Source organism: Megascapheus bottae, chromosome 3 (assembly GCF_031878675.1).
Source record: "Megascapheus bottae isolate mThoBot1 chromosome 3, mThoBot2.hap1, whole genome shotgun sequence".
Classification (NCBI taxonomy): domain Eukaryota; kingdom Metazoa; phylum Chordata; class Mammalia; order Rodentia; family Geomyidae; genus Megascapheus; species Megascapheus bottae.
In genome coordinates this window covers 57,776,923-57,800,629 of record NC_143511.1, presented here as the reverse complement: position 1 = coordinate 57,800,629, position 23,707 = coordinate 57,776,923, and the positions used below count along the sequence as shown (strand labels likewise).

The 23,707-nt window shown below is 41.7% G+C and overlaps 2 protein-coding genes across 3 annotated transcripts in view; one reads left to right on the top strand and one right to left on the bottom strand.

Moving 5' to 3' along the window:
- The window catches only part of Rigi (RNA sensor RIG-I), a 44,490-nt gene extending 31,356 nt beyond the window's left edge, over positions 1–13,134 (top strand). Inside the window, exons 13-18 of the mRNA XM_090330086.1 lie at positions 977–1,125; positions 4,415–4,505; positions 5,650–5,820; positions 6,919–7,070; positions 10,905–11,048; positions 12,536–13,134. Of these exons, the coding sequence (XP_090186212.1) occupies positions 977–1,125; positions 4,415–4,505; positions 5,650–5,820; positions 6,919–7,070; positions 10,905–11,048; positions 12,536–12,832 (1,004 nt within the window). The 3' untranslated portion in view covers positions 12,833–13,134. The remainder of the gene's footprint in view (positions 1–976; positions 1,126–4,414; positions 4,506–5,649; positions 5,821–6,918; positions 7,071–10,904; positions 11,049–12,535) is intronic.
- Positions 13,135–18,721: 5,587 nt separating this feature from the next.
- Positions 18,722–23,707, bottom strand: part of Aco1 (aconitase 1) — a 43,295-nt gene continuing 38,309 nt past the window's right edge. For both annotated transcript variants that reach the window (XM_090330084.1, XM_090330085.1), the window contains exons 18-21: positions 23,097–23,244; positions 21,382–21,504; positions 20,378–20,563; positions 18,722–19,536 (exon numbers count right to left, since the gene is read on the bottom strand). In XM_090330084.1, coding sequence (XP_090186210.1) covers positions 19,423–19,536; positions 20,378–20,563; positions 21,382–21,504; positions 23,097–23,244 — 571 coding nt within the window. In that variant the 3' untranslated portion in view covers positions 18,722–19,422. The remainder of the gene's footprint in view (positions 19,537–20,377; positions 20,564–21,381; positions 21,505–23,096; positions 23,245–23,707) is intronic.

The following is a 23,707-nucleotide window of genomic DNA, read 5'->3' as shown; positions in this document are numbered from 1 at the left end:
TATAGTATTTCTATCATACAGACACACTGAATGTAAATAATATGAGCAAAGAGTAAGATGCAATAAAGTATTTGAAAATAAGCATGAGCTATTTATTGTATTTTTAATATAAGTCACCAAGTTGTTAAGTTATATAATGGAATTTTAAAATAAAATTAAAGATGAGCTCTCACAATTTTGAAAAATTTAATTTTAGACTTTCACAATCTGGCACGATCTGGCTCTATATATCACTATAAATAAATAAACAAATAACTGTAGATACCTGCTTACAGATGTGCTGAAATATCCTGTCCTGTTACTTTGGCTTTTAACTTAATTAAGATATGTATATGCTTAGGCATCAGTAGCACAGGTCTGTAATCTCAGCTATACAGGAGAATGTGCTCTGAGGATCAAAATTCTAAGGCAGTGTGGGCAGAAAATCTGTGAGACTCTCATCTTCAATTAATCACCACCTGTAAGTGAAACTGTGGCTCAAATGGTAGAGTGCTAGCCTTGAGCAATAAAAGTTCAGAGACAATGCCCAGGCTTTGAATTCAAGAGATAAAACTGGCATACACACAACAAAAAAGATATGTTTCTGATCTTTCCATATTAGCATAGCTGTAGAGCTGTATTAACATCAAGTATGTGGTCTATGATCTACTGTAACTGTTTCTTGCTTGTTGGATATTGAAGTTGTTTTTTACTCTCAATAATAGCACTATCCTTGAAATTTCCAGCATAGTTTTCTAAATGTAACTGTGTCTCAAAATTCCTACATGGAAAATTACTGGTTCAATGCTGTGTCAGCTTTTTGTTTTGACAAACACAGCCAAATAGCCTTCCTAAAGTTTGTACCAAATTTAAATTGGCAGTTATTATTCAGAAAGTTCTGGTCAGAGATTGAGAGGCTAACTATTTGATCTGAGTTTCAACATGCCCTCAAAATTTCGGATTTAGAAGCCATTTGAAAAGTTTTCTCCATTTGCAGAAAAGGTACAAGAACTAGAAAGTATTTCCTTGGATCCTAGCAACGAGAACCCTAAACTGAAAGACCTCTACTTGATCCTACAAGAAGAATATCACGTAAATCCAGAGACAAAAACCATTCTCTTTGTGAAAACCAGAGCCCTTGTGGATGTAAGTCTTCCTTTCTTTTTTGGGTAACAGACTGGACCAGCAGTGTTTATTGGAAGATTGTTCTTTCTGCACTGCTCTGCAATGTGGATCTGTTTTGATTATCTGTTTGTTTATACTCATACTTCATGGTCTTACCTCAAGCATGTCTTAATATCTAAGCACTTCATCCTCTTTTTGTAGTTTTAGTCATATTTCTAAATTCTAACTAAGGGTGTGCAATAGGATCTAGCTATTCTAAGGGTGTGCATTTTTATTTGCATTCCATTAATGGGTAATGTGGCTGGTTATTTAAAATTTTTTATTGTTATTATAAAGGTGATGTATGGAGGAATTACAGTTCAATAAGTCAGGTAAATAGTACATTTCTTTTTGGACAGTGGTACCCCCTTTCCTCACTCTCTGGCTGGCTGTTTCTTTTTTTTTTTGCCGGACCTGGGGCTTGAACTCAGGGCTTGGGCACTGTCCCTGGGCTTTCTCAAGGCTAGTGTTCTACCACTTGAGCCACAGCACCATTTCTGGCTTTTTCTACGTATGTGGTACTGAGGAATGGAACCTGGGTCTTCATGCATGCTAGGTAAGCACTCTACCATGACAAACTCTTGGTCTGGCTGGCTATTTTTTCATTATGCTTACTAGTTATGTCTGTGTCATCTTTGGTGAAATGTCTGTTCTGATGGCTTTTGCCCATATTAAAATTAGGCTGGATGTGATGGAGTTGATCTGTAATCTCAGCTTCTTGGGAGGCAGAGGCAGGACGATCATAAGTTTGAGATTAACTGGGGAATAATTAGACAGGCCCTATCTGTCTTAAAAACAAAATCTATCTTTGATGAATCTCTGTCTGGTTTGGGGATGAGGGTTATACTGGCTTCGTAGAATGAGTTTGGCAAAGAGCCTTCGTTTTCAATTTTGTTGAAGAGCTTGAAGAGTATTGGTGTGAGCTCTGCTTTGAAGACCTTATAGAATTCAGCTGTGAATCCATCTGGCCCTGGGCTTTTCTTAGGTGGAAGGTCTCTTATTGCCATTTCTATTTCAGTGCTTGAAATAGGCCTGTTTAGTTGGGCTAGGTCTTCTTGGTTCAGTGTGAGTATGTTAATATTGGCTAGAAATTCATATATTTCTTCTAGGTTCTCAAATTTGTTGGCATAAAGGTTTGAGAAGTATTCCCTCATGCTGCTCTGGATCTTGGTAATTTCTGTCCTGATATTATTTTGGTATGCTCCCTTCTTTTTTTGGTAAGATTTGCTAAGGGTCTGTCAATTTTGTTTTTCAAAGAACCAACTCCTTGTTTTGTTGGTTCTTTCTATAGTTTTTTTTGGACTCTTAATTCATTTACTTCTGCTTTGATTTTAATAATTTGCTTCCTTCTACTGGGATTAGGGTTGGTTTGTTGCTGTTTTTCCAAGAGCTTAAGTTGGGACATTAAATTGTTGGTTTGCGATTTTTCCAGTTGGTTATTGTAGGCACTCAGAGCTACAAATTTTCCTCTGAGTACTGCCTTTGCTGTGTCTCAAAGGAGCTGGTATTTTGTGTGTTCCTTTTTTACTATGTTATCTCTCATCTCTTTTGCCATCCCTTGGTTACCTCATATTGTTACAATATTTCACCTTGTTATCTGATATATTTTATATGTGCTTAATTGGTTATTTGATATTGGATAGGGAATGGGGGAAATCAAGATAAGCGGTGGGAGGGTGGGAGGGAAATGGGGACCATGTCATAAGAAAGGGTATCAGTGTTTGTGAAGTTATGCACCTTCTATCTGGTGAGTATATGTAACCCTTCTATTAATCACAATAACAAAACAAAACAAAAACAAAATCCAAACTGAAGGACTGAAGGCATAGCTCAAAAGGCAAAGTACTTGCTAAGGCTCTGAGTTCATCCCCTAGTACTGCAAAAACAAAACAAAACAAAACAACCAACAATCAAAGCCAAATAAAATTGGGTCATTGTGCTGGAGATGCAGGATAGGTGATTGAGCTAGGAGGCCTTGATTTATCTCAGCATCAGAGAGACATGTGGCTAATTTTGTTTTTGAATTTTGGAATATTCTTTTTCTGTTTTGACAAAAAAAGTCCTCTGCAAGACATGTAATTCATAAGTACATCCCTTTGGCTACAGCTTGTTTTTCCACTATCTTAATAGCATCTCTTGCATTTTCAGATTTTTTTTTTTTTTGCCAGTCTTGGGCTTGGGCTCAGGGCCTGAGCACTGTCCTTGGACTTTCTCAAGGCTAGAGCTCTACCACTTGAGCCTCAGCACCACTTCTGGATTTTTTTCTATGTATGTGGTACAGAGGAATCGAACCTGGGTCTTCGTGCATGCTAGGCAAGCACTCTACCACTAGGCCAAACTCCCGACCCCTCATTTTGAGATTTTTTTAAGTCCAATTTACCAGATTATACACATGAACCATGGTACCCAAATGTATTGTCATTTTCAGCATAGAAGTCTAGCTTTTTTTTTTGTGATGGTATTTGGAGTGGCTCTTTAGAATTCTTTCAAACTTGAGGTGTTTATTGCTCACTTATATGTTTGATTGTATAGATTGCTCATTTTTATTTATGATTTGTATCTGTTGCTTATTCATATATATGGCTTACTTATACTGATCTTGCATCCTGTGGTCTTGCCAAACTTATTTATTTTACTCGCTGCCTGTGCACCTAGTTTTTCACTTAAAGTACATTTTAGAGATTTAACTGTAATAGGTCACTCAGATCTATACCATTAAAGTTAGTGTACACAGTTAAAGATGGTTTGTCAGTCTCACACACACCAGTATATTAACTTTATGTTTTCTTTTCTTTAGGTAGTGCTAGGGTTTGAACCCAGGGCCTTACACTTTCTAGGCAGGTATTTTACTGCTGAGCCACACCTCCGGCTCTTTTTTAGTGCTGGTTAGTTTTGAATAGGACCTTGCTTCCTATTCAGACATCTTCCTGGACCCAGGACACACCTCTTTTAGCTTCCTGTCATAGTTAGGATGGTGGGTATGCACTGCAACCCATCTTGTGAATTTTTCTGTTTGAGACTGGAAATGGAATCCTCCCAATTTTAGCCTCCCCTGAATTTAGGAAATGTGCACCACTGAGCCCAGCTCTGGGTTGAGAAGGGGTCTTGAATTGTGATCCTCCCCATATAAACGTTCTGAGTAGCTGGGATTATAGGCATGGGCCACCGGTGCCCAGAAAGTTCTACCTTTTTTTTTTTTTTAAATATATGTCAATATTGACTTGATACAATACTGAATTGTTTCCAATAGATAATTGCTCTTCAATTTTAGGCTTTAAAGAACTGGATTGAAGAAAATTCTGCTCTGAAGTTTTTAAAACCTGGCATATTGACAGGACGTGGCAGAACAGGGGAAGTAACAGGTATTTATATGTAGAAAAGTCCTTTTTGTGTGCTAGCTCTATAGTCTATCTTTATCTGTACTAAATTAGTATACTAGCTATCATATACTATTGTTTTTTTTTCCAGTCCTGGGGCTTGAACTCAGGGCCTGGACACTGTCCCTGGGCTTCTTTTGCTCAAGGCTAGCACTCTATCACTTGAGCCACAACACCATTCTCACTTTTTCTGTGTATGTGGTACTAAGGAATCGAATCCAGGGCTTCATGCATGCCAAACAAGCACTCTACCACTAAGTCATACTCCCTGCCCCAATCTTTTTAGTATTTATATTAGGAAGAACAAGGAGATTATCCATATACATGGTATGTATATATTTATATGTATGTGTGTATTTGTAGATGTATGTTTGCACAATTGGGCTGATAAACCAAGACTGAGGGTTTAGGGCAGGTAGTTGGAATTCCACGATCATAAATTATTTGAAGCCTCTGAGCTCAGGAAAGGCCTAAGACCTTCTTTATAAAAATTATCTGCATAGGAGAGCCCCACCTAAATTGAGCTTCCTTTTGATTTAACTTAAGTCAATTGACTAGGGAGTTTAATGGAGGAACATGCAGAATTTCACATTTGAAGGCCTGGTAGTGTATGACTGTTAGATTATAGAAGATGTCAGGGCCTTGTGTTTGGGTTATGGACTTAAATTCCTGAAACCTGGAAGTCCTTGTGCATATAGGGGCACCACAGAATTTGCTCCAGCATGAATAACAAGGGCTTTGTAAACTTCCCATGAGTGAGTAGATCTGAAAATGATTTGTCAGCTGTAGACTTCTATATGCATTTAAAGATATTACTAGTAGCTATTGGTGAAAAGGTCATTATTTCAGTAGTTGTTTTGGAATAACATTACTTAAAGTCAAACAACTAGTTAGTGCTAGCAGTTGGACTTGACTTTAGGTAGTATTGTGACAGATTTCTAGCTGTTAAAGGCCAACCTAAATGTCTTCTCTAAAAACAGGCACAGGGCTGGGCCCAGCTGCCTGTGATTGGGAGATCATGAATAGAAAGCACTTAGCACAATACCTAGCATGTAATAAGCATTCTGGTTTTCCAGGGGAAAAAAGTACTGTGGTTGGTGAGTTGCCCTGTGTTTTCTGCTCTGACCAGGAATGACCCTCCCTGCACAGAAGCATGTGTTGGATGCATTCAGAGCCAACAGCAATAACAATATTCTGATTGTCACCTCGGTTGCTGACGAAGGCATTGACATCGCGCAGTGCAATCTGATCATCCTGTATGAGTATGTGGGCAACGTCATCAAAATGATCCAAACCAGAGGTGAGATGTCATTAGGAGCCCATTCCCAGCATGGCTCGCATTTTGCCTGAGTTGTGGGTTGTCATTTGGAACTTTTTCTCTTATGGAGCCATGGTTGAATAAGTGATCAGTGCCACCACTGGTGACTTACCTGGTCAGGAATTGGGTGGTCACAGCCTTGCTCACCAACTTCTCCAGCACTGTGATTCTAGCTCTCAGTGACACCACTTAACCTGGCCAGCACTGATGGACGTGTTTACTAAAGGACAGTTTTGACGTGGATTGAGGCCTTACTAATCCACATGTAGGCCATTTATGACCCTCAAGGCTGGAGGCTCACTGCATTCCAGAAGAAATGCTCTGGAGTTCTTCTGTGCCACTGAACTCGAATCTCTGTTCTGGTCTCCTCTCCTTTGTGCCACTTACCTCCACTTTCTAGAACAACTGTCACACTACTTTCCTGGAAAAAAAAATCCCTGAGCTTGCTACTTCCTTAGATAGAACAGTGATTTTCCATTTCTCTTAATGCTGCAGGGTCTTCAAAGTTTTCAGCATCCATTTATCTTCCTAACTCACTTCCCATTTATGCACCTGGTTTGTTAGCTAGTTTAGCCACTGGACTTGGCTAACTGCTTGTTGAGAGTCACTCTTGTACTGCCGATCTTTATTCTGTCTCCTGCCTCCGTCTCACCATGCCTTCCAATTTATCTGTCTTTCTAATGGCATTTATGTTATTCTACCTATGTTATAGTGATTGTGAACTGATTTCCTCATTGCATAAAAGGTTCTTGGGGAATATCTGTTTATTCTTCATCATATTGTACTCTGTCACATAGAGGGTTGATGTTGGATGGCTCTGACAGGATGGCTGCCCCCACACTTCATCATTGGAGTCCTTAAAAGAGTTAGCTGAGGTGGATGTTCAGTGTGTGTGTATCTTTAACCCACAGGTGGGCATCTGCAGTTTATGTCTACTTTGGGAAGTTAAGATTTCCTGGAAAGCAGAATACATGGAAGCAAAGTTTAATTCTAGGAATAGTTCTATCCCTTAATTTATATATTCTCATATTGTATCCAAATTTTCAGTCAAAGACACTAAGTAAAAATATTTTCTGCTAGGCAGAGGAAGAGCAAGAGGTAGCAAGTGCTTCCTTTTGACAAGCAGTGCTGATGTAATTGAAAAAGAACAGATGAACATATATAAGGAAGAAATGATGAATGAATCCATTGCCAGACTTCAGGCATGGGATGAAGCACAGTTTGAGAAAACGGTAAGCATCTTCCTCTGTTCCTCTAACAGGGTCTGGCTGTATTAGCATAGCAGTAGCTTAACATCAAGTATGTGATCCAGGACTGCTGACCTGCTGTTTCTTGCTTATTGGATATTGAAATTGTTTTCAATCATAGCACTGGCTATCTTTGAAATTTCTAACCCAGTTGTCTAAACATAGATATGTCTCAAAGTTCCTAGATGTAGAATCATTGAGTCAAAGCTGTGTGTCAAAGCAATTTTCATTTTGATAAACACTGCCAATCATCTTTCTAGTTTGTACCAATTTAAATGAGTAGGTATTACTCAGAAAATTCTGACACCCCTTACTATTTGTTTAGATTTTTTTTTAATGCCAGTACTGGGGTTTTTACAGTCCCTTTGCTTTTTATGCTCAAGGCTGGCTCTTACCACTTGAGCCACAGCTCCACTTCTGGCATTTTACTTACTAGTTAGAGATAAGAGTCTCTTGGATTTGAGCCATGGCTGGCTTTGAACCATGATCCTCATGTGTCAACCTCTTAAGAAGCTGGGACTACAGGTTTAGTCACCAGCAGCTGGCTAGTCAAGATTTTTTGTTTTAATTAAAACATTATATCTATGTTTCAAGTTCCGCTCTGCGATAACAATTAATTGTATTGTCTATGTTTTAACGTAATGAAATGGATGTCATCAGTGCTAATACCTGCATTTTCTGTTTCCCAATGTAGAAGGCACGCTGTGATATGTTTTTTCATAAACTGAGAGACAGTTTTTGTTGAGAATTACATCTTGACACTGCAGGATGCAACTTTTCTCCTCACCTGTTCCTCAAACTCCTTTCTCTGTTACCTACAGAAAGCTCATAGAGCCACACTGGGTCATGGGGCAGGCACAGGGTGGCCCTGCAGGGAAGGGACAGTCACACACATTTCTCTGGACAGCTCTTGGTAGTGCGTCATTGTGTTTCAACTTGTTACAGAATCATCAAAAGAGATTAAGACAGTAAAAAACACAGCCATACATGCATGTATGCTTTCTGTGTCTTCAGAACCCATGTATGCCTCCCGTGTCTCCAGAACCTTTACAGGAATTATAATCTCAGAATCTGGGGAGAAGATTAAATATCCCAGGCTTAGGGAAGAGGTTTTTTGTTTGTTTGTTTGTTTTTGCCAGTCCTGGGCTTTGGACTCAGGGCCTGAGCACTATCCTTGGGTTCTTTTTTCTCAAAGCTAGAGTTCTAACACTTGAGCCTCAGCACCATTTCTGGCTTTTTTTCTATGTATGTGGTACTGAGGAATTGAATCTGGGTCTTCATGCATGCTAGGCAAGTACTCTATCACTAGGCCAAACTCTTGGCCCCGTGAGTTTTATTAGAACCAGTGATCCAAATCCCTGTTCTATGTATGGTGCTACTTCTACATCATGATTGACAATGTCTTGTGAATCATCAATCTCTTCATTTGTAAAGTTGGGGAAACATAGTTATTTATTTTTTGGTCAGTCATGAACTCTGGGCCTGGGTGCTGTCTCTGAGCTCTTTAACTCAAGGCTAGTGCTCTACCACTTGAGCTACAGCACCAATGCAGGTTTTCTGGTGGTTAATTGGAGATAGAAGTCTCACAGACTTTCATGCCCAAGCTGGCTTTGAACCTTGAGCCTCAGATCTCAGCCTCCTAAGTAGTTAGGATTATAGACATGAGCTACAGGTGCCTGGCTAAAACAGTTTTTTTTTAAAGTTCAGTGGACAGTTATGAGAACAAAATGAGTATTAGCACAGTATGTGCTAAAAAAAAATGAGAGTTGTCGTTGGGAAGAACATGAAGCACAACCTGACCTCATGAACACGGACCTTGCACCTCAGCAGGCAGCTTCTATAGTGTTCATAATTTTAAGCAGTATTTTCTGTGCTAGAAAAATTAATGAGAAGCCATGTTATAAAAACAAGTTAACCATATTTTATGACAAAATTATGATTTTGGGGGTCAGTGTTTACTTTTTTGTTTTTATTCTGGTATTGGGCATCAAACCCAGGGCATCATCCATGTGAAATTAGTGTTTTTACCACTGGTGAGCCACATCACCAGCACACTTTCAAAGGATATTTCTCTTTATGTCTGGAGAGTAATAGATCTAAAACTACCTTTTTGGTGAGAGAACTACAGGAAAAATTTGGTTCCTCTCTTTTGATTTTGCTAGTGGGGTTTTCTTTCCACTGACCTGTCTGTCCAGGAAAATTTGTAGATTGAAGGGATGTTACTAATAAAAGCTTGAGTTTGAATTGAATGATTCATTTGTGGCACAATTTCTCACTTCTATTGAGTGACAAGCTCCTTTGACTCATGTGACAGAAGCAATATAGTAACTGTAGAGGAAGACAGGTAGACCAGATGCATACATCATTTTGTTGCACACAGGAAAAGAAGTGGGATGGAAACAGGGAGCCAATTGCTCATGCCTGTAATCCTAGCTATGCAGGAGACTGAGATTGTGGTTTGAAGCCATCCCAGGCAGGGAATCTGTGACTTTCATCTCCACTTTATAACACAAAAGCCAGAAGTGGAGTTGTACAAATGGTAGAGTATTGGACTTGGGGGAAAGAGCTGAGAGACAACACACAGGAAGGCCCAGAGTTCAAACTGTAGTACTGGCACACCCACACAAAAATAAGTAGTGGGGTGAAGAGAAAGCAGCTTACACATGTGCTGACTTGGGCTATTTAATAGCATCCACAGAGAGAACACAGGCAGATATAGTAAAGGAGGAGAGGGAGCCAGGAGTCATTGGTGGCAGGTCATCCATGACAACTGGGAGCAAGACCTTGGGTTCATCCCAAGATTCGTCAGTGATCAGCTTAGTGCTGTTTACAAAGCCTTACCAGAACAACCTGGGGAAAACTCTTATATTCATAAAACAAGAAGAAATCCCCTTTTATAGCATATGATGAAGACTCAGGTTGGATTTCAGTGTATTATGTATAGGTTAAGAGCTGATTGGAAAGCTCAGGTGGTCCATCGTTTGCCACCATGGCAAGTGCAAGGCCCCGAGTCCAAGCCCAAATACCACTAACTGGCTAAAAAATATCCATGTTAAATTCTTGGAGTTCAACATCATTTTCTGTGGTTGAAAGAGAGAAAAAAACAGATTTTAGATAATGGGGCTCTCTTGTTTCACTCAACTGGTTAGTGCACACAGTAGGTGCAGTTATGTTTGAAACAATAGTATGTATCTATATTTAAAGGATTTGTAGGGCTCGGAGTTTGCCTAGCATGGATGAAGACCTGGGTTTGATTCCTTGATACCACATACATAGAAAAAGTTGGGAAGTGGTGCTGTGGCTCAAGTGGTAGAGAACTAGCCTTGACAAACCCAAGGACAGTGCTCAGGCCCTGAGTTCAAGCCCCAGAACTGGAAAAAAAAAAGGATTTATAAAGTTTTTTTTGAGGAGGGCAGTCTTGGGGCTTGAACTCAGGGACTGGGTGCTGTCCCTGAGCATTCTACCACTTGAGCCACAGCACCAATTCCAGTTTTCTGGTGGTTAATTGGAGATAAAAGTCTCACATTTTGTTCCTGGGCTGGCTTTGAACTGTGATCCTCAGATCTCAGCCTCCTGAGTAGCTAGAATTACAGGCGTGAGCCATTGGCCCCTGGCTTTAGTGCTTCTATGGGAATTTTGAAGAAGCAATTGAAAGACCATTTGGAGGCTACAGAATTAGGAGAGCCAATAAATCACCTGTGAGATGCTTACAAACAAAACAATACAAATGGGTGTTAAATTTTCATGAAAGTTGCAAATCATTTATGTTGTGGCAGTTCTCAGAATTCCATTTAATAAGGCTTTTCTTTTGGGGATTAGGTTTACCAGATACAGGTTGATGAAAAATTCATCAGAGAAAGTCAACAAAAACCCAGACCTGCTCCTGTTAAGGAGAGTAAAAAACTGCTGTGTGCCAAGTGCAAGGCCCTGGCGTGCTACACGGCTGATGTCCGAGTGATAGAGGTGAGCAGTCTTCTCCCAAAGACCCTGCTTCTTTTCCAGGCTGAGTTAATGTTAACTGTCTATGAGTGAAATATGGAAGGAGTACTATTATTTCTGTTGCTATTGATGTCATAGCTCTTGTATTTAAGAAAGTGTGGGGCTTTCTTGTTTAGTGTAAATTGTATAAGAATACCTTACAGTGTCACAAGAAGATAATAGATGACAAGATAACAGTTGGACAGGAAGAATAGGTTGTAGGGCCCACGACAAGGTAGAGTGATATGATACATATTTTGTCAGAGGGTTAGATGAACAGAGTTCAGCTGTGACCTCGCATGTCACAGATCTTAACAGCTCTCCTTTTTGAATCAGTGAAGAACATCCACTTCCAGAAGCCAGGTTTTCTGGAAAGTCGTTTTCCTCCTCTTTGTGAGGTACTCTGGATCACCTCACTTAACACTTCTGTCTCTGTGTGCAATTTGGTGAATGGATCCTGATCTGGCCCTTGGGTGACTCGGTATTTCTTTCTGTGAGTTAAGTGAGAATATACCTTTGAGGTCACTGTGGATTTATTTTTTACTCTTGGGGTTTAAACTCAAGGCCTTTGCTTGCTGAGCAAATGCTTTACCGCTTGAGTCATCCCTTCAGTCCTTTTTGTTTTTATTTTTCAGATAGTCATTTTTTCTTCACCATGGATTGGACCATGATTCTATTTATAGTTCCCAACTGGGGTGGCAAATGTGCCCTGGATGCCAAGCTCCTCCTTGAGAAAGGAGATTCTAAACTTTGGGTTCTAGTTATGAACTTCAGTCCTCTTGATCTCAGCCTTTCACATAGCTAGGATTATAGCTGTGAGCCACCATGTTTGGCTTGAACTTTTTTTCCTTAAAAAAAAAAAAAGTCATAGAACATGGGAAGGGGTAACAATGTTCAAGAAGTAATGTATTCAGTACCTTACAAATGTAACTGTAACCCATACATCACAATAATAGTAATAATAACAATAACAATAATAATAGAATACATTAGTTTCCTGGAAAAAAAAAAGGTCATTCCAGGAGCCTGGTGGTTTACCTCTGCAATCTTAGCTACTCAAGAAGCTGAGCTGAAGATCAGGGTTTGAAGTCAGACAGGGCAAGAAAGGCTCTGAGACTTTTATTGCCAACTAATCACCTAAAAATTCAGAAATAGAGCTGTGGCTTGAAGTAATAGAGCACTATCCTTTAGCAAAAAAAGCTCAGGGACAGTGCCCAGTTCAAGTCCCATGACTGACAAAAAAAAATAGAAAAGAAAAAGATTTCTTCTAACATGTGACTGTCCTTGGACTTTCTCAAGGCTAGAGCTCTATCACTTGTACCTCAGCACCACTTCCTGCTTTTTTCTATGTATATGGTACTGAGGAATTGAACCCGGGTCTTTGTGCATGCTAGGCAAGCACTCTACCATTAGGCCAAACTCCCAGCCCTTCTAACATGTTCTTATGTGCATTGTATCTCCCTTTACCTTAGGATTGCCATTACACTGTAGTTGGAAATACCTTCAAGGAGCGTTTTGTGATTAAGCAACACCCCAAGCCAAAGAGCTATGGGAGTTTTGTGAAGAAAGCAAAGATCTTCTGTGCCAGACAAGACTGCAGCCATGACTGGGGAATCCATGTGAAGTATAATGCATTTGAGATTCCGGTCATCAAAATCCAAAGTTTTGTAGTAGAGGATGTTGCAACCAGTGTTCAGACATGGTACTCAAAGTGGAAGGACTTTAACTATGAGTGGACACAGTTTGCTCCATCAGAAATGTCTAAATGACTCAAGACCTCGTCTTTTGCTCTGAGCAATGGTGATTGAGTGAAATTAATCCGATGGGTACAACCATGAATTGCTGTACCCCTGTGATATTTGACAACTTATTCTGTAATAAATACTTATCACTTAACCTCACCTCCATTTTCAACAGTTTGAACCGCATCATATACAGAAAACACACAGTGCATCATAGCATCGAATACGCTGCAGGTTAACAGAACTCATAGTGCTTGGGGAAAAGTTAGTCTTGTTTAAACCAATCCTTCTTTTAAGAACTGAATGCCTGCTAGGTTCTAGTAACCACGCCTGTATTCCTAGTGATCAGGAGGCTGAGATCTGAGGATTGTGGTTTGAAGACAGCTCAGGCAGGAAAGTCTGTGAAAAAAAGCCAGAAATGGAGCTGTGGCTCCCGTGAGTGGCTAGCCTTGAAGGGGGAAAAAAACTCAAGGACAACACCCAAAACTCAGCTCCAGGACAGCACCCAAACCCAAACCCAAACCCCAAAACAAACCCTACTTCACATAAGGTCCCAGTGTACACTGGGGTGAACAGATGGGATGTTGAGAGGTTTTCCATACCCACCACATAGACCTTTGTCCTTAAAATCTGCTGAAATTGTTCTTTTTTTTTTAAAAATTATTAAGTAGTATAAAGGGCTTTAAGTTAACATGTCAGTTGATGAAACAGTTCAAGGCTAGCAGTGATTGTGGCTGCCAGACCCAGCCATCTGTCAGTGGTTATGCTTCATTTGTGTGCTACACTCCTTTCTTAAAAACACCTCCAGAAGGCTGGCACATGTCTGCAATCCCAGCTACTTAGAGGTGGAGAATCCAGAGGATGATAGCTTGAGACCCCCTGGGACAAAAAAGTTGAGACCTCAACTCAATAAACAAAGGAGCTTGGTCTTGTAGATGGAATTCTAGCTAAGGGGATATGCAGTAGGTAGATCATGGTCTAACCCTGGGCAGGAAGCTTGAGATCTCATCACGAAAAAAAAAAAAGTGAGAGAGCGAGAGAGACAGAGAGAAAAGAAAAGCTAAGCAAAAAAAGGGATGATATGGTCCAAGTGGTAGAGTACCTGCTAAACAAGTTCAAACCCCATTACCATCAAAAACAAAAATCAAAGAAATGGTGCAACTCTTGTTGCTGTCTTTTCTAGTTCTCTCTTTCCATTGGTATTCCTTTTCTTGGTTCCTCTTTTCTGGTGCCTATGTCATTCCAAGTATTCAACATATACACATACATATGTTTATGGTGCAATGTATTGCCTGGCAGTGGAAGCACTTTAGTAGTGAGGGAACATCAATTACACAGCATTCCTTGAAAAGGCTTCTTTGTATTGTACCAGACTCCTAAGTTCTACTTATTTCTTCCTACCTGTGTCATGATTTTTACACAGTAATCTGAAGCTGTTACCCAATAATAATGGTTAATGGTTAACATGGTCCCTTGAGTGATACTGCCAAGTAGTTTTGTTTGGTTGCCCTTTATAATCAGAATATGTACCCAAGAATATTCTGCTGTCTCTCAGAAAGGTTTGCTGCCAATTCAGAAACATGGAGACAACAGGAAGAATTTTATTATTTCAGTCAGATCAAGAATTTGATTGAGCTGGGTGCTGTGTCTCATACCTGTAATCCTAGCTGCTCAAGAGGCCGAGATCTGAGGTTCACAGTTCAAGGCCAACCTCTGGGCAGGAAAGTCCACGAGACTCCAGTTAGTCACCAAAAAGCTGGAAGTGGAGCTGTGGCCAAGTGGTAGGGTGATGCAAAAAAAGTCAAGACCACAGGCCCTCATGTCAGGCCCTAGTCCCACCCCCCCCTCTCTCCCTCCTTCCCTCCCTCCCACACAGAAGTTCACTGAAGCTTCTTCCTAAAACAGGTTGACATTGTGTATCACTAGATTAGCAATGACATCTGTAAAACTTAGAGGTCATAGTCCAGCACGCAGGACCTCACAGCCCTTTACCGGGGACTGTCCAGTGCACAGCTGGCCGACACTCGCGTCACCTTGTAGGTGGACAAGATGCTGAGCAGTCGTACAGGCAAGCGGCCTGAGAAGTTTGCCAGTTAGGTAGCTTCTCTCTGCTCTGATTTTTTTTTTTTTTTGCCAGTCCCAAGCTTAAGCTCAGGGCCCGAGCACTGTCCTTGGGCTTTCTCAAGGCTAGAGCTCTACCATTTGAGTCACAGCTCCACTTCTGCCTTTTTCTTTGTATATGGTAACGCAGACTCGAACTCTGGTCTTTGTGCATGCTAGGCAAGCAGTCTACCACTAGGGCAAACTCCTGGGCCCTCTGCTCTGATCTTTGTTTTGCAAATGAGGAAAAACAGCCTAAGGATTAGTTTTCATAAAATGTATGAAAAGTACGTTTTACATAGTAGGTGTCTGATGATTCCTAATAGTCTTAGTAAGATGCAATAAAATGGATTGCTTTAATCAACTGGCTGGGAGCTTCTTTTGTATTGGTATTTCATTAGACTCTCTTTATATAGGATTCCTTTCCTTTGCTGCTATAGTTTAAAAACTATAATAGGATATATGAAGTATCTACTGGAAATGTGTATCAGAAATTAACAAGTAGGTGAAGGCAAACAGTCCTTCAGCCAAGGAAGGAAAACAAGCTAAAACAAGACAATCAAGAATTTCTTTGACTTTCACATAGAATCAAGTCAGTTCCAGGCGTTGATCTAGTCTTATCCAACAGTTGAAATGCTGGTCACTGGATTTCCTGGTGAAAGCTGCACTTCAGCTGGGGACTCTTTCTCATGGTCACAGGCCCAGTTCCCATGAGAGTACCCTAACAGGACGTGAAGGCATTTGTAGTTTTCAGAGTTCTTCAGGTGGTTCAGATACCTGTTCTACAACCACGGACCTCATTATCTCTAGAATTCCATCCAGTCCTGATATGTTTACATGCTGAAATGAAGTCTTCAGTCAAAGGCCCAATTGTGAAACAAGATATTTCAAAACACACTACAAAGCTGTAGCAATCTAAACAGCACTGTACTGTCATAAAAATAGACACACAGCACAAATGGAAAGGAACAGAGGTGCCAGAAATGAACTAATACATATATGACCAATTGATTCTTGACAAGAGAGCTAAAAATATACATGCAATGAAGAAGGACAAGTCTCATGAATGGTGTTGGGAAAACTGGATGTCCATATGCAAAAAATGAAATTGGATTTTTATCTGATGCCATGTATAAAAATCAACTCAAACTACATTAAAGACTTAAACATGAAACCCGACACTAGAAAATACTGGAAAATATTAAATGCCTCTGTGACATTGGTATTATAATTCATGTTGGGGCTATAATCCCCAAAAGCATAAGCAGCAGACACAAGCCTACATAAAAATTAGTTTTTTTTAGTCAGGGAAACAAGGAGAGAGAATGTTTTCAAGTCATACACTTGATAAGGAGTTAAGATCTAGAACTTATAGATATTACAACTCAACCACAAAAGTGAAATAATCCAATTTAAAAATGACCTTAACAGACATAATACACAGAAATGGCCAATATGTATGTGAAAAAGTATCCAACATTAATAATCATCAGGGAACTGAAAATTAAAACTATAGTGAGATATAATTTCAAAGATGTTAGAATGGTACTAAGAGAGAGAGACCAAAGAGATCAAAGATAAGTGCGATGAAAATGTACAACCATAATGGAAAAATTCACGGAGCCATGATGGAAACAATATACAGTCTTTTTGTTTTTCTTTGCCAGTCCTGGGGCTTGAACTCTGGGCCTGAGCACCGACGGTCCTTGGGCTTTGTGAAGGCTAGTTCTCTACCACTTGAGCCACAGCACCACTTCTAGCTTTTTTCTGTGTATGTGGTAGTGAGGAATTAAACCTAGAGATTTGTGCATGATAAGCAAGCACTCTACCACTAGGCCACACTCCCGGCCGCAATATGCAGTCTTAATCAAACTAAAAGTATATGATCTAGCAGTCCTACAGTCAAAGGACATAGAGTCAAAGGCAGTGAAAGGAGAAGCAATATCCATATTTCTAAATTCATGGTGGCAGCATTTGCAACAGCTAAGATTAAGAACCATACTCAGAGTCCATTACTGGTTCATGAGTAGAGAAAACATGCAGTACTTCCCTGTCACTTGTGGATTTTTTGCTAAATAAACGCTACTTGATTTCACTTGCATATAGAATATAAACTCATGGAAGCAAAGAACAGAAGGGTAATTGCCAAAAGCTAAGGAATCATAACTTGCATATTGAGTTGAAACTCCTTTGGACAACTACTTAAAGGCAGTAATAATGAGTAAAAATAGTAAAAACTGGGCACTGGAGGCTCACATCTATAATCCTAGCTACTCAGGAGACTGAGATCAGTTTGAAGCCAGTCTAGGCAGGGAAGTCCATGAGATTCTTATCCAGTTAACCACCAGAAAACCAGAAGTAGCACTGTGGCTCAAAGTGGTAGAGTGCTAGCCTTGAACAAAAGAGCTCAGGGACAGTGCCCAGGACCTGAATTCAAGGCCCCCGACAGACAAAACAGAACAAAACAGACAAAAAAAATCAAACTGGAAGTACTGGGCAAAAAAAATCAAACTGGAAGTACTGGGCTGATGTGAAAGGGCACAAGAGCTCTAATGTCCAACATGGTGATTCCAATGAATAATAATGTATTATTTTTAATATATTCCTGACAATCATCAATAGTATTCTACCCATGAGAAAGTAAGGTAAAATGTGTTGATTCAAGCCTCTTCACAAAACATATTTCATGTTGAACACAGTAAATACATGGTTTTTGTCAATAAAAGTATTTTGGAAAATATAAAACAAGCTCCTCTCCAACCATTTCATTGTAATCAGTAACTGAGTGGGTGGAGCTGGGGTTCAGAAAGCTGAATAAGGAGCTAGGGGATGTCCTTAGCTCTCTGATTCTAGTGCAGCTCTGGTCTATCACAGGCACAGGCTGTTAAGAATGGAGCCTGGGTGCCCGAGCCCGAGGCAGCAGGCTGGCTTCCAGTCAGAATAGACAGAGGGGAAATCAAGGATTTATAAACCGGTAAGACCTAGAGAAAGCTCTAGCTTTTGGTAGGAAAACCAACTTTCAAGTTCTGATATCTCCATTTACTAGACTTATGACTTGCTAGTTTACCTCTTATCTAGACAGTAGACTAATAATACTGTTCCTAACCACGATACTGGAATCTTATATTAAAATGTGAATGATAATGTTTAAAAATACCGTTGAAGGAGACTAACTTAGGTTCTCTGTAGGCACGGAAGGTTTGTGTCCTCTCAGTATTCATGTGTTGTCTCCAGCCACTACTTTTGCATGGAGCTAAGTAAGAAAATAAGGCTAAGTGAGGTCACAAGAAGGGGGTCTTATCTCATACAAATAGCATTTTTATCATAAATACTACAAAATCATTTCACTCTCCCTTGTCTATTGCAAATATGAGGAAGGGCCATCTGGAAGCCAGGAGAAGAGTGGGCTCACCAGAAATCAAATCAGCTAGAATGTACAGGGCCAGAACTGGGAGAATATAAACTTGTACTGATTAAGCCATACAATCTGTGGTATTTTGTTATAGCAGCATGAGCAGGCTCAGACATGTCCTGCAGTGCTTTCAGCAAAGGTCAGCAAATAAGCCTCAGAACAGTAAGTACAGCTCACACACTTAGATCCTGGCCGTGCTGGGGGCTGGCCTTTCTTATCTGTTCCTTCAAGGGCAAAAGCCACACTGGCTCCTTCCTGCATGCATCTCCCCAGATCCAATCTCGTTGCAGAAAATAAGAGGACCTGAGAGGTATGCAGACTTCAGAAAGATGTGCTCTGGCCATCACAAAACCCAGCCACCTTCTTTCCCCCCAGCCCAGCCAAACTCAATTCCAAAGTCAACAGAATTTCCAAGAAAATAGATTTAATCTCATTCAAGTTATAAAATGTTCTCTCTCCACCAGCCACTTCCAAACAAAGGTTTCTTCTTGACAAATGAAAAATTTTCTAGGAAAGAAATTTGTTGAGGATAATAAGAGAACATTTTCTCTTGTGTGCTGATCTCTCAAAAGGTACACAATTTAAAAAATTCTAATGTCTGCCCTGTCCACAAGGTATCTGGATCATTAGCTTTGAAGGGGAATCAGGCAGTGTGATTTGAAGTGTGAACTGATTCTAGCCTGCCTGCGTCAGTTAACACTGCTGTAATAAGCACAGCACCAGGCCTGAGCTGAGGGAAGGGCTTCACTAAGCAGAGGAAAATGAGGAACAATAAAAAGGATATAAAGTATTATGCTGGCTAGTGTTCAGCTTAAGATTACTGGGCATGGGTAAAGAAGAAAAATCAATGTCCCATGATGAGTAATTTTAAAGACAAGCTATTCTCTTTCTGATACTACCAATCGTCTCATGATTCTAGCTTCTGAGTTCTAGGAAAGGATCAAAAGAGGAATAGAAATAGAGGATGTGGAAATGTCTGGCTTTGTGCCTCCAGGCATGATGATCAGAACTGCAGGGCCCACTGGCTTTGTCCACAGGACTGCAGCCTCGGAGGGCAGGGTGGGCTGAGAGCCTGGGCCTCATGGCCAGTGGCTCCGGGGTGGGTCTACTGGGCCATCTTGCGGATCATGTAGTTGAGGATGCCCCCATTTCGGAAATACGTGAGCTCCACGTCGGTATCGAACCTCATGACAGCCTGGAAGGTCTTCCCCGTGTCTAGCTGTGGTGGAGAAGAGAGAGAAGATGGAAGAAGTAGGGGGGGATGGCTGAGGGCTCAGGAGACTACACCAGCCTGACGGCTCCTTAGCCTGCTGCTCAGTGGGGCCCTGGTACCTGCAACCTGTGGTCTTGGACCCAGCCTAGACCCACTGAACCAGACTCTGCATGCCCACTGGAGTGGTAATAGAGGTGAGGGGTGAGTGCCTGAGAAACAGGTGACACTGGGAAAATGTGTCCTTTGTCTCTCTGAGTTTGGCTTACCCCACTTAGCATGGTTTTTTTCTGGGTCCATCCATTTCCCTGTAAATGATGCGATCTTATTTTTTCTAATGGATGAATAAAATTTCATTGTGCACAGGTGCCACTTTTTTTTTTGGAGCCACTCATCTGTTGTAGGGCATCTGGGCTGTTTCTGTAACTTGCTATTCTGAATAGTGCTGCAGTGAACACGGATGTGCAGATGTGTTTATGGTGTCCTCACTTGTAGTGATCTGGGAAGATGCCCACGAGTGTTATGACTGGGTCACATGTGGAGTCGTCACGCTGCTGAATGATTTTCTTTTTTTTTGCCAGTCCTGGGCTTGAGCTCAGGGTCTGAGCACTGTCCTTGGGCTTTCTTAAGGCTGGAGCTCTACCACTTGAGCCTCAGCACGACTTTTGGCCTTTTTTATGTGTATATGATTGTACGTGGTACTGAGGAATTGAACCTGGGTCTCTGTGCATGCTAGGCAAGCACTCTACCACTAGGCCAAACTCCCGGCCCTGAGGGATGACTTATGTCTCCCTTAAACTTAGTTCCTGTAAGGAAGTACAGCAGGTGCAGGGACCGGAAGTCCTCTTACCTTGACCTGAACTTCCATGCGCGGCTGGAGGTTTTCTGGGATGCTGATGGTGTATCGCTCCCGCCCCGTGAGGCCCAGGCTGTCCGCGCTCTCCCCGGGGAGATACTCGAGGGGGATCACCCCCATACCCACCAGGTTACTGCGGTGAATGCGCTCGTAGCTTTCCGCCAGAACGGCTTTGATTCCCTGAAGAGTCAACAGAGGAGTTGTACACAGTGGTGCTTCTTTTTCTCTTTTTCCTTTAGGGGAATGGAAGCTTCTCTGCCTTCAGAGAGAGCAGGCACTCAGGAGGTAAAAGCCCCCTGAGTCCCCGTGGGTGGGGGGGTGCATCGAGCCGTGACTGGGCTGTGGGCTGTGGGGAGCTGCCTGGCGGTGCACACGGCACACCCCCCTGGCAAGGAAGTGTGCAGTCCTCACCCGAGACACCCAGAGCCTATTTGGAAGAGCAGGGCGCAGGCGCGGCTCCTCACAGCTCCTCACAGCTATCTATGTGGCCTCCTAGATGGTACAGTGGCGGCGGCCGTTCCTTACTGTGCACGGCCCATATGCTTCCCGTATCAAGGATCGAACTGAATTAAACATCTGTTTTTTCTTTTTCCTATAAAGGAAACTTCCACCAGTGGCCTCAAATACGTTTTGGATCCCCAACCTCTGAAAATGCTATGGACACGTTGAAACTGTATAGAAAAGACATCTGTGTATACACTTCTGGACGAAGCGTTAGCTTCCCAGATGCTCCCCCAAAGATGATCTACAGACACCCTCAAAGGCCCACGGTTGCTAGGACATGGTTGCTGACCTAAAGGAATGTTACAGCATTTCCCTCTGCTGAGCGAAAAACATCTAGATTCACCAAGAAGCTGGAGAAGATCCCTATCAGACGATTTCCAGAGCTGACCCCAGAACGACTTGGTGGTGAAGGGCAGCAGTCAATTCCTGGCACCTCCCGACCTCCCTTCCAGTGCCTCGGGGTAGTGGCTGTGGACGCTCTGCTTTGTACTCACCAGCAGGAAAGGGCCCTTGGCTGCCCAGTCTCGGGAGCTGCCTGAGCCATACTCCTTGCCAGCCAGGACGATCAAGGGAAGGCCCGCCTGCTGGTACCGCTCAGCGGCATCAAACACATCAAGCTAAGGAGGAGAAGAGGAACGGTTTACAGATGCAGAGAAAAGGCAACTGAAATGGAGCCAGGCCTAGTGAGCTCTGGAGAGAGGACGGAAGGTCTCTAGACAGCAGAGCCAATGCGAAGCCAATGGGAAACCCAATCTACGAGTCCTCAATGAGTCTACCTGCTTATTTCTACCAAGATGAGTTCTACATGTGTATATAACATTATGTAATTATGTATGTGTAAAATTAGATATAAATAGAATTTATAAAATGGAGCTGGAGTTTGACCGAAGGTTGCTAGGCAGGTGCTCAGACCATGGAGTCACATCTTGTTGATTTTTGCTAGTTTTGTTTTTTTTGAGATAGCCTCTTTTCCTATCCTGACACAGCCTGAGCACAATCCACTTCCCAATAGGCATAGTAACAGGCATGTGCCATGCACTGTCAAGTCTTCATGGAGAAGGGGTTTCATGGACTCTTCTCTGCCTGGGCAAGCTTCTGATTGCAAATCTAACTATCTCAGACTCTCAAGCAGCTGAGAATACAGGTGTGAACCACCAGTGCCTAGGTGAGGACCCAACAAACAGTTTGCTCGCTTACATAACCTCTCGATGCTGCACAGATAATGCCAGTTCACATCTTAAAGGGTTCTTAGGGGGATTAGAGAGCTTACAACAGTTCCTGGAATGCAGCAAACGCTACAGGTACCAGTGACCATCATTCTCAAATAAGTTGGTGGGGTTATTTTTCAAGTGGGTTAAATTGGCAGTTTCCCAGCATTCATTGGGGAGGAGGAGGTGCATCAAAGACACTGAGGACCCCTACCTCCCGCCTCCCCATCTCTACCCCATGGTAGACATTATCCACATTTTCATGTCATTCCACTTGTTTTATGCCTTCAAGCCTATAAGGTGTTGTTTCTACTATACTAATTTAGAGAAACAAAGCTTACAGAGGGAAATAATGGGCTGATGGCAGGAATGAATTGGACCTGGGACTTAAATCCAGAGTTGTGTGACTGTGGGTTCTCAAACACCTCATCTGTGAGTAACCAACTTCAGCCATATACCAGCTCCAAATGGCTTGCTGTAGGGCTGAAGCAGCAAATAAAATCAAATACTCCGAAGAACATATATTAGCACTTTTTTTTTTGTGCCAGTCTTGGAATTTTAATTCAGGGCCTGAGCACTGTCCTTGGGCTTTCTCAAGGCTAGAACTCTACCACTTGAGCCACAGCACCACTTCCAGCTTTTTCTATGTAGGTGGTACCGAGGAATCAAATCCAGGTCTTCGTGCATGCTAGGCAAGCACTCTACCACTAGGCCAAACTTCCGGCCCTGAATATTAGCACTTCTTGATAAATGTTCTCTAATCGGATCTGGAATTTCCCTTTAAATACTTGACAGATGAAATTTTAAAGAAATAAGACTTACACCATGGAGTAGAATTAATCTCCATAACTGTTCACAAACACGGGCACACAGAACTACAAGGGACTCATGGTAGGCTGGAGCCGTGAAGAAAAAAGAGTAAGAGGAAAAGCATGGTGTACACAGCCAGTCCCCCAGAGCCTGAGAAATGCTGCCTTCTGAGCAGAAGCGGCAGGACTCACGGTTTCTCCGGAAGGAAGATGTATCGTCTGTGGTGCCTGCTTGTTCAAAAATTTATTTAACAAGCGAATGTTGGCAAACGTTCCACGTGCCATGATGGCGTCATTCCCTCGGCGAGAGCCATAGGAGTTGAACTCTCTCGGCGTTAGGCTAATAACACAAGCAGGAGAGGCACGAGTTCACTAAAGTGAGCACAGACTGCACTTGGCTTGCCCCAAGAACAGAAAATTACAATAGACTTAGACATTTCTCCGATGCTACCAAGCCCCTTTCTACAAGGTGGAAAAGCTGTTCTTAGAGATTTGCCTAGGCACAGTGACACATGGGACAGAGAAGAGCAGAAATCAGTTTCTTCCTGGATCAACTCAGAGGCATTCAGACCTAGATAGGAAAACCAAGAGGGACTTTAAAAAAGAGTACTTATTTTGTTTATTCATCAGGGTAAGCTATAAAGTAAAAATAAAATACAAACAAGGACATAACTGGTAGGCTAGTCAGATGGGAGCCAACAAATATGCTGAAAATATATTAGAAACTGCTTTTAAAAAGCACTGGTATAAGGGACATGGTTCAGTGGTAAGGGTGCTGGGTTAACAAGCATAAGACCTTGATT